At 35.2% G+C, this 10,248-nt stretch overlaps 1 protein-coding gene across 1 annotated transcript; it reads right to left on the minus strand.

The window, feature by feature from the left end:
• Window positions 1-1,983: 1,983 nt before the first annotated feature.
• On the minus strand, window positions 1,984-8,451 carry LOC116863387 (ATP-binding cassette sub-family A member 3-like; the record flags this gene model as incomplete). The annotated part of the gene is made up of 3 exons (XM_032850847.1): window positions 8,282-8,451; window positions 5,642-5,823; window positions 1,984-2,118 (listed from the first exon to the last, which is right to left on the minus strand). Coding segments are annotated over exons 1-3 (408 nt in total), but the record flags the coding sequence as incomplete, so codon positions are not given.
• Between the last annotated feature and the right edge of the window lie 1,797 nt (window positions 8,452-10,248).

The raw sequence follows: 10,248 nt of genomic DNA on the forward strand, positions 1-10,248 counted from the left end.
AGGAAAGAATGCCCAATGGAAAAAAGACAGTCTCTTCAACAAATGGTATTGGGAAAATTGGACAGCCACATGTAGAAAAATGAAACTAGACCATTTTCTTACACCACACATAAAAATAGACTCAAAATGGATGAAGGACCTCATTGTGAGAAAGGGATCCATCCAAATCCTTGAGAAGAACACAGACAACAACCTCTTCAATCTCAGCTGCAGCAACTTCTTCCTAGAAACATCACCCAAGGCAAGGGAAGCAGGGCAAAAATCAACTATTGGGACTTCATCAAGATCAAAAGCTTTTGCACAGTCAAGGAAACAATCGACAAAACTAAAAGACAACCAACAGAATGGGAGATATTTGATATATCTACTCTGTGCTTACTGAGTTATCACAACAGCAAATATTTGAGATATTTGTAAATGATGTATCAGATAAAGGGCTAGTATCCAAAAATCTATAAATAACTTATCAAACTCAACACCCAATGAACAAGTAATCTAATCAGGAAATGGGCAGAAAACATTAACAGACATTTCTGCAAAGAAGACATCCAACTGGCCAACAGACACATGAAAAAAATCCTCAACATCACTTGGCATCAGGGAAATACAAATCAAAACCACCATGAGATATCACCTCACACCAGTCAGAATGGCTAAAATTAACAAGTCAGGAAACAACAGATGTTGGCAAGAATGTGGAGAAAGGGGAACCCTCCTACATTGTTGATGGGAATGCAAGCTGGTGCAGCCACTCTGGAAAACAGCATGAAGGTTCCTCAAAAAAGTTGAAAATAGAGCTGACCTATGACCCACCAATAGCACTGCTGTGTGTTTACCCCAAAAATACAAATGTAGTGATACAAAGGGGCACATGCACGTGAATGTTTATAGCAGCAATGTCCATAATAGCCAAACTATGGAGTTTCACTGCTAGGAAATCAGCATGAAAAGTGGGTCCACAGACCCACTCCCCAGTGAAACAAGAAAAGCTGTGAAAATTAAAAAACAAAACAAAACAACAACAAAATCACATATCGTCTTCAGGAATTGTCCTAAGGGAGCACAGGAAACAAGAAACATTTATTTAAGAGAATCTACTACAACTTGGTAAATGACAGACTTGCTGTTTTTAACATGCTAGTCTAGTTTCTCATTCTAGGAATTATTCTAGTTTACTCCTCTTCCTTCAGTGTCCTCCCATCCTCCAGTATTCTCAGTTCTGTTGGCAATCTCTTGGATCTATCCATTTGTCTTCATATACACTTCCACAACCCTTATCCAATTCTTATTTCTTATAAAAAGTAGCATCCAGTCTTCTTTATCCCATTCTTTTCCTTTTCAACTCCCCACCCTTCGACACCCTGTTTTCCATACTGTAGCCAAAATGATCTTTAAAACACGTGTATCATATTCCTCTAGTGATCACCAATCAATGGCTTTCCAATGAAGCTATTTACTATCATTCTTTTGCCTCCAAATATACTGACTTCTTTTTGCTCCTCAAATACATGGAGATCTTTCTCACCTCAGTTCATTGAATTTGCTATTTGCTGACTGTGGGTATTATTCTTTTCTTACTTAGCTTTTCAAAAAAATTAGCTCTACTCATTCTTCAGATCTCAGCTCAAAGGTCATCTCCTCAGAGAGACTTCCCTTTAACTACATTTAGTGTCATCCTCTGCACTTACACTCAGATGTTACTATGGTACCTAGCTTATTTTCTTCACGTAATTTATTACAAAATTGAAATATCACTTGTTGCCAAGCCCATCAGAGGAGATTAAAAGCATGATGAAGTAAATACTATATTGTAAAGATATATCTATGCATTCTATGGATGTCTCTTAAATTACAATTATACTGATTATGACCCATTCGTTATTAAGCATATTATTTGTTTTCTAGAAATGGCCAGTTACAAATCCAGGGCACAGTATATGGCTTTCAGTCTTTGCAGGAAAAAGAGACCTTTGAAACAAATACCTTGTGCAAATGTTTGATCTGGATACCTGCCACCAAAGTAGTAGGTTCAGGCTCAAAATACTTGTTTGGAGTTTCCCCACAGTTTTTCATCTCTTCTTTTCTACTAATTTTTGGTGCACCAAACCAATAGGAGTGCTACAAAGAAAGCCAAAATGTAATTACTAGGATGAGCTTTCAGAAATGAGCATTTCATCTGAACACATCTATAATGAATAAAATGACTGACTTAGTAATCAAAATGTGCCTACAAAGAAAAGTCCAGGACCAGATATCATCACTGGTACCAAGCACTTAAACAAGAGTTAACAAAAATTGTTCTCTAAGCCTTTCAAAAATGTTAAGAGAAAGGAACACTTTCTAACTCATTCTATGAGCTCAGTATTACTTGAAAAGCAAACTCCAAAGTCAGACAAAGACTTCACAAGGAAAATAAACTACAGACCAATACCCCTTACTAATATAGATTTTAAAATCTTCAAAAAGTACTTGTAAACTAAATCTAATAGCATATCAAAAGGAATATTCATCATGGCAAAGTGGGATTTATCCTAGGAATTCAGAGTGGTTTAACATACAAAAACCAATCAATGAAATATATCACACTAATAGAACAAATGGAACATGATCATTTCAACTGATACAAATAAAGCCTCTGACAAAGTGTTTCATGATAAAAAAAAAAAACACTTGGAAAACTAGGAACAGTTTCTTGAAATTCATCAGGGAACTTATGAAAAAAGCCACAGCTTAGTCTTCAATAGTGAAAGACTTAAGCTTTTCCTCTAAAATCAGGAATAAGACAAGGGCCTGCTTTCATCCTTGCTATTCACAGAAATAAAAGATATCCAAACTGGAAAGAAAGAAGTAAAACTACCTATATTTGAAGATAATGTGATTCTACATACTGATGTGCCCAAAGAATCCTCTCCTATATACACTATTAGAGGTAATAAACAAATTCAGCAAAAAGGCAGGATACAAGATCAACATGTATACATCAGTTGTGAGCTATGAACAATACGAAAAGAAAATCCTATTCTAACAATTCTATTTATAATAGCATCCAAAAGAGTAAAATACTTAGGAACAAAGTTCCTAAACAAAGAGGTGAACGACTCATATACTGAAACTGTAACACCTCAATGAAAGAATTTAAAGACAATATAAATAGAAAGCTAAAAAAGAAGAAGAAAGTTCATGGACTGAAAGGCAATATTTTTCTGGTGGTGGTTGTGGGGGGGATGATTCCAAGATCATCACTGTGTGCTTTGCACTGATTCCCAGAGTTCCCTGCATCACAGGGCTTCAGGGGCCCATAGTGCTGACATGTTCTTTCCTGGCTGCTTTCCTTTCCTGTCTCATTTCCCCTCTTTCTGATCCTTCCAAATAAATTTCAAACCCTGTGAGAGACAGCATTTTTAATACAGCACTACTACTTAAAGCAATCAATAGATTCACTGTAATTCCTATAAATATTCTAATACAGAAGCTGATCTCAAGTTCTTATGGACTCCAGGACCTCCTAATAGCCAAAACAATCTTGATAAAGAAGAGAAAAATCTGGATGACATTTTCAGATTTTAAAACTTACTATAAAACTATAGTAATCAAACAGTGTGGTATTGACATAAGAATAGATGTATAGGCCAATGCAATAAACTTAAGTTATGCAAGAGTGAAACCATACATTTATGGTCAATTTGCAACAAGGGTGCTAAGACCATTCAATGGGGAAAAACAGTCTTTCCAAAGAACGGTATTGGGACAAAAGGATATCCACAGCCAAAAAATGAAGCTGAATCCCTATCTCATACTATATGAAAATCAACCCAAAATTGATCAGTGATCTAAATTTAACAGATAAAACCATACAATTCTTTTTTTAAAACCATCAAATTCTTAGAAGAAAACACAGGGGTAAATTTTGATGACTTTGGATTAGATATGACACAAAATTCACAACCAACAAAAATTTTTTAATTGGTTTTGAATCAAAGTTAAAAATTATTGTGCATGAAAGAGTACTACAAAGAGAATGAAAAGATAACCCAGAGAATGGAATAAAATATTTGTAAATCATGTATCTGATAAGGCTCTACTGTACAGAATATATATTAAAAAAAAGTCACAGAGTTTGAATAGACATTTCTGTAAGTAACATCCAATGGCCAAGAAGCAAGCCCATGAAAATATCTCAACATGATTAATTATTAGGGAAATGCATATCAAAACCATGAGACCACTTTATACCCACAAGGATGGCCATAATAAAGGAAAAAGAATAAAAAAGGGTTTTGAGGCTGTGGAGAAATTATAACCCTGGTACATTGCTTGTGGGAATGTACAAATGGTGCAGTCACTGCAGAAAACAGTTTAGTGATTACTGAAAACATGAAAACAGAATTATCCTAAGTACTAGCAATTCTACTCCAAGGTATATTCCCAAAAGAACTGAAACAGGTACACAAGCAAATATTTATAGATAAATATTCCTAGCAGCACTATTCAAACAGCCAAAAGATGTCCTACATTTCTAACTATAGGTTGATAAAGGAATTGTCCTATATACTTACAATGGAATGTTATTCAGTAATCAAAAAGAATGAAGTGCTGATACATATTCATGGATAAACTTCAAAAGCATGTTAAGTGAAAGAAGCTGAATAGTCACATATTATATGATTTTATTTATACAAGACATCCAGAATAGTAAGTCCATAGAAAAAGAAAGCTGATTAGTGGTTGTTAGGGGCTTTGGGATAGGGAAAAATGGGATGTGACTTCTTAATGGGTATAAGGCTTTATTTTTTGGGGTGATAAATATTTTGGAACTAGGTATGTGCAAGTACATTGTAAATGTACTAACTTCCACTGTTTTGTTCCACTTCAAAATAGTTAATTTTAACATATGAATTTCATTGGAATTAAAAATTTTAATGTGAAAAAAGAAATGAAGTACTCTAAGAACTTAAAAAAAAACACTGGCTTGGTTTACTCTGTGGCTACTGCATACTTCAAGGGATTGAACTTTGCAGCAAAATTGTGTATGATTTATATCTCTAGGATTTAGAAGTAAAAATTGTTTTGAAATGTTAGTGTTCAGGAAGAAGAGACAAAATGGAATTATTCAACAATGAAGTCATAGCCAATGCATTTTATCACACTCAGAATACTTTCTTTGTACTGTATATTATTCAGGAAATAATGTGGAGGGCAAGATGCAGAAACTCTTCCACTCTAAGTAAACTGGTCTACTCCTTGAAAGTAAACAGGTGGTAAGGACAGAGATACGGGAAATACCCAATCCTCTACTTACTAGGATCTAAGAAATCATTGCATGTTATTTAGCTGGGAAAATCTTCTGCAGACTTTCAGGTTTCTTTAACCTTCAATCTAATTTACTATGTACCATGTAGCTGAAGAAGAGTTCTATTGCTCACAATTTTTAAATGTATGGGGATTCAGTGTCTTATCCACAGATATGCATTTGCATATGTGGAAGGCTTTAAGAGATCAAGAAATAGCTAGCATTTTCCTATGGCTGGCATGCACAGGAAAATTATTCTGCATATGACCTTTTGATTTGCCTATAAATATGAAAAGAAATAGGCTCAAAGGGACTATGACTTTTTATAATAACAACAGCATTAGTACTCACCATAAGAAAAAAGTACCATGGTTGGGGCACACCATACTGCCCTGGAAAGACAGTTTCTATATACCAGGTCACAAGGCCATACAAGAAAGCATCAAGTAAAAGCATTAACAAAATATAGCCAAACATGAGATTATCCTCAAGGTGGACTTGTGTCCAAATATTATTCCATCTAATACCAATTTCTGAAATAAAAAGGAGATACCATGGATGACAGCTCTGTGAAACAGCAAAGAAAAAAGTTGATACTCTAAATCCTGTCACTGTGAATTATCTATATGTTAATACCCTTATTATTTAAGTCATCTAAGAAAATGATAGAATATGTAATAATACTGGGTTCTTCTGACCTCGATTTAGAATCTACAAAAATAAATAGGAATGACTGAGACAAGGTCAATGAATGAAACAATAATAACAAAAACGGCAAGAAAAAAGCAAGTCTATTAGATCCTATTTTTCTATCCCTTCATACTAAATTCACATTTAAACTACCATCAGGGTACACAAATCTGGAAAAATATTCAACAGCACTAGAGATGGATGCTGACTACACTACAAAGCAGAAGAAAAAGAGATTTTGCTTAAATATAGTTCTGGGGCACCTGGGTAGCTCAGTTGGTTAAGTGTCCAAATCTCGATTTTGGCTCAGGTCATGATGTCAGGGTCATAAGATCCAGCCCTGCACTGGGCTCCATGCTGGGTGTGGAGCTTGCTTGATTCTCTCTCTCCCTCTCCCTCTGCTCTTCCTCCCCCACTCACACACATGGCACATACAACTCTCTCTAAATCAATCAATAAATAAAGTTCTGATAGAAGAGAAAAAGAAAGTCATTTAAAAGTTATCCTTTGTTCTATTTCTTCTATTTTTGGACAAAGTATAGTATAACTGAAAAAGCATGGGGGCTTGCAGTGAACTCCTAATTCAAAGACATTTCATGAATATGGTCAGTGAAACTTGTCCTTTCTTTCAGCTTCAGCCTCCCTTTCCTATATATCAATACCATCAGAATATTCATTAGCGCTGTGTATTTGAAAAAGCTATAAAAAAGTAATAGTTTAAGAAAAAGTATTTAGTAGAGTTAAAAATTATCAAAATGAAAGCCATTTTGAGAGACAGTGAACAGCAAATTAGAACCAACAACAACAAAGGTAGAATGCAATTTTAGGAAGTCTGCTGTACCTTGAGAAATCCTCCCAGCCAGAACACAACAGGAGTTTGTGAAAGAGAAAATATAGAAAACAATAACTAAATAAAATAAACTAATCCAATAAAAAATAATTCAATTAGAAAACCAAAAAGTGGGTGCCTGGGTGGCTCAGTTGGTTAAGCGCCTGCCTTCGGCTCAGGTCATGATCCTGGAGTCCTGTATCGAGTCCCACATTCGGCTCCCAGCTCTATGGGGAGTCTGCTTCTCCCTCTGACCCTCTCCCCCTCATGCTCTCACTCTCTTTCTCTCTCTCTCTCAAATAAATAAGTAAAAATCTTTAAAAAAAACTAATTAGAAAACCAAAAAGTATACATCCTGTTTTAGACTAAGCCAATGAAAATCCCACATCTAAATAAATACCAGTGAAATTTTAATGTTTCAGGTATAAAGAAAGAAAAATACAAGTATCCATACAGAAATTATATGTATATTCTTCTGACTGGCTGTTCATTGGGAGTAGGTTTTTGTTCACAGGTGAAAAAATTAAGTCCTTAATCATCTTCATTAATGAATAAATGTAATGAAATTCCAACTAAATCCCGGTAAGAGTTTTCACAGATTTTGATAAAGTGATTCTCAAAGTGACATGAATAAAAAACAAGGTCTGGGGATACAAACATATTAAGACTTGTTATAAAGCTATGAGAAAACCATTGTAGTGCTGACACAAAAGTAGAATAAAAGAGATCAAAAGAATGGAAAAAAATCACCAGAAAGATACATGCATATGTGGAAACTTGACATAAAATAAAGGTGGAATTTGAAACCAGTAGAGATCAACAAATTATCCAATAAATGATAGTAATAGCTTGATTTTCATATGGAAAATAAAATTAAGTTCTTAGCTCAAACCGGCAGAAGTATCTACTCTGCGCTTACTGAGTTATCACAACAGCAATATCAATCAAAGCTAAGCTATGAATATCTTATAAAATAGTATTTTTATATTGAAAAAATTATTTACATTAGTATGCATACTGTTTGAGCAAATATATGTGTATTGTTATGCTAATAGCAAAAAACTGGAAACCACTTAAATATACATTGCTAGAGAACTAATCAATTATAGTACGTCACAATGGATGGAATATTAAACGACTGTGTAAAAAGTTAGTATTTCTCTATGTGAGAAGAGGTCTAACAGATTATTAAGTTAAATAAAGCAAGTAGCAAAACAGGCTTAAAACTACTTTATTTGAGAGTATAACTGGAGGCTTATTGTGGAGTAATGGGGAACTTCTAATTTTTCACAACTCTGATTTTTCTTTTTTTAGCTCACGTAACTGTTTTTACAATAAACAAACAAATCTAGGGATAAATAATTTGTATAGGATTTTCTTACTTTCTTACCCACTGTCCCACCTATGTTGCCTCAATTCTACCTTTCAAGGAATCAAACAGCAAAGGCAAAATTTGCAGGGCAAACACATACGTCTTACTTCCAACTTGAGCAGATGACTAATCCCCAGTGCCAATGCAACATTTGAGCTGAGACAGGCAGCCACCTTCTTGGTAAGGGTCATCTGTCCGTAGAATTGAATAATGGTATTAAATGGAAAGAAACTGGCAAAATATAGGAGACTTCCAGCAGAAGCAGCCAAATGGACTGAAAATAAGGAAATTATAAGGTCACTCTAAAGCAATATGCAAAATAATGACTTTTTCTACTACATTACAGAGAAAAGAATGTAAGCTCTATGAGGGAAGAGTATTTGTCTTTCTTTTTCATCCTTGTATCAGCATCAGACTCACAGTACATACTCCCTAAATATGTGTTAAATGAATTAATAGTTTGTGTACAGGATATTTATAGTCATTTAAATGAAGATTTATTCATGAGCACTGGGCTTGAGAAATTATAAATGCACACAATCAGTATTAATAATTATTAATAACTGCTAGAGTTTCCAGAGTCTTAAGTACTGGGTAGAATAAAAAGCTCTGTATGAAGTTTTAAACATATGCTTCCAAAAAAAAAAAAAAGAAAAAAAAAGAAAGAAAGAAAAAAATAAACATATGCTTCCAATCTCAATCACGATGCCCCAAATAAAGAATAGCTGAAGAGGGGTGCCTGGGTGGCTCAGTGGGTTAAAGCCTCTGCCTTTGGCTCGGGTCATGATCCCAGGGTCCTGGGATTGAGCCCCGCATCGGGCTCTCTGCTCAGCAGGGGGCCTGCTTCCTCCTCTCTCTCTGCCTGCCTCTCTGCCTACTTGTGATCTCTGTCTGTCAAATAAATAACTAAAATCTTAAAAAAAAAAAGAATAGCTGAATTGCTAACTACTGAGAGTTGAATATGGTTAGGTCCATAAGCATTGGATCCTATAGGCTCAAAAAAGAATTCTTACTAAGATTATCATTGGGATGGGGGCGCCTGGGTGGCTCAGTGAGTTAAGCCTCTGCCTTCCACTCAGGTCATGATCTCAGGGTTCTGGGATCGAGTCCCGCATTGGGCTCTCTGTTTGGCAGGGAGCCTGCTTCCTCCTCTCCCTCTCTCTCTGCCTGCCTCTCTGCCTGCTTGTGATCTCTCTCTGTCAAATAAATAAAATCTTAAAAAAAAAAAAGATTATCATTGAGACGACATAAAATCAACATTAAAGAAGAAAGTAAAAACACCCAAATCATCATCAACTAATCTTCAACAAAGCAGGAAAGAATATCCAATGGAAAAAAGACACTCTCTTCCACAAATGGTGTTGGGCAAACTGGACAGCCACATGCAGAAGAATGAAACTGGACCACTTTCTCAAATCATATACAAAAATAAATTCAGAATGGATCAAAGACCTCAAAGTGAGACAGGAAACCATTGAAATCCTAGAGGAGAACACAGGCAGCAACCTCTTTGACTTAGGCCATATCAACTTCTTGCAAGACACATCGTTGGAGAAAAGGGAAACAAAAGCAAAAATGAACTCATAGGACTACTGCATGTTGAAGAAACAAAACTAAAACAACCTATGGAATGAGAAAAGATATTTGCAAACAACATATCTGATAAAGAGTTAGTATCTAAAATCTATAAAGAAATTATCAAATCCAACACCTGAAAAACAAATAATCCAGTTAAGAAATGGGCAGAAGACACAAATAGACATTTTTCCAAAGAAGACATCCAGATGGCTTACAGATACATGAAAAGATGCCCAGCATCACTCAGGATCAGGGAAATACAAATCAAAACCATGATGAGAAACCACCTCAGACCTAGCAGAATGGCTAAAATTAACGGCACAAGAAACAACAGATGTTGGCAAGGATATAGAGAAAGAGGAAGATGGGATTTTATCAAGATCAAAAGCTTTTGCACAGCAAAGGAAACAGTTAACAAAACCAAAAGACAACTGACAGAATGGGAGAAGATATTTGCAAACGACATATCAGATAAAGGGCTAGTGTCCA

Source organism: Lontra canadensis, unplaced genomic scaffold (genome assembly GCF_010015895.1).
Source record: "Lontra canadensis isolate GAN:19392208 unplaced genomic scaffold, GSC_riverotter_1.0 scaffold1037, whole genome shotgun sequence".
NCBI lineage: Eukaryota > Metazoa > Chordata > Mammalia > Carnivora > Mustelidae > Lontra > Lontra canadensis.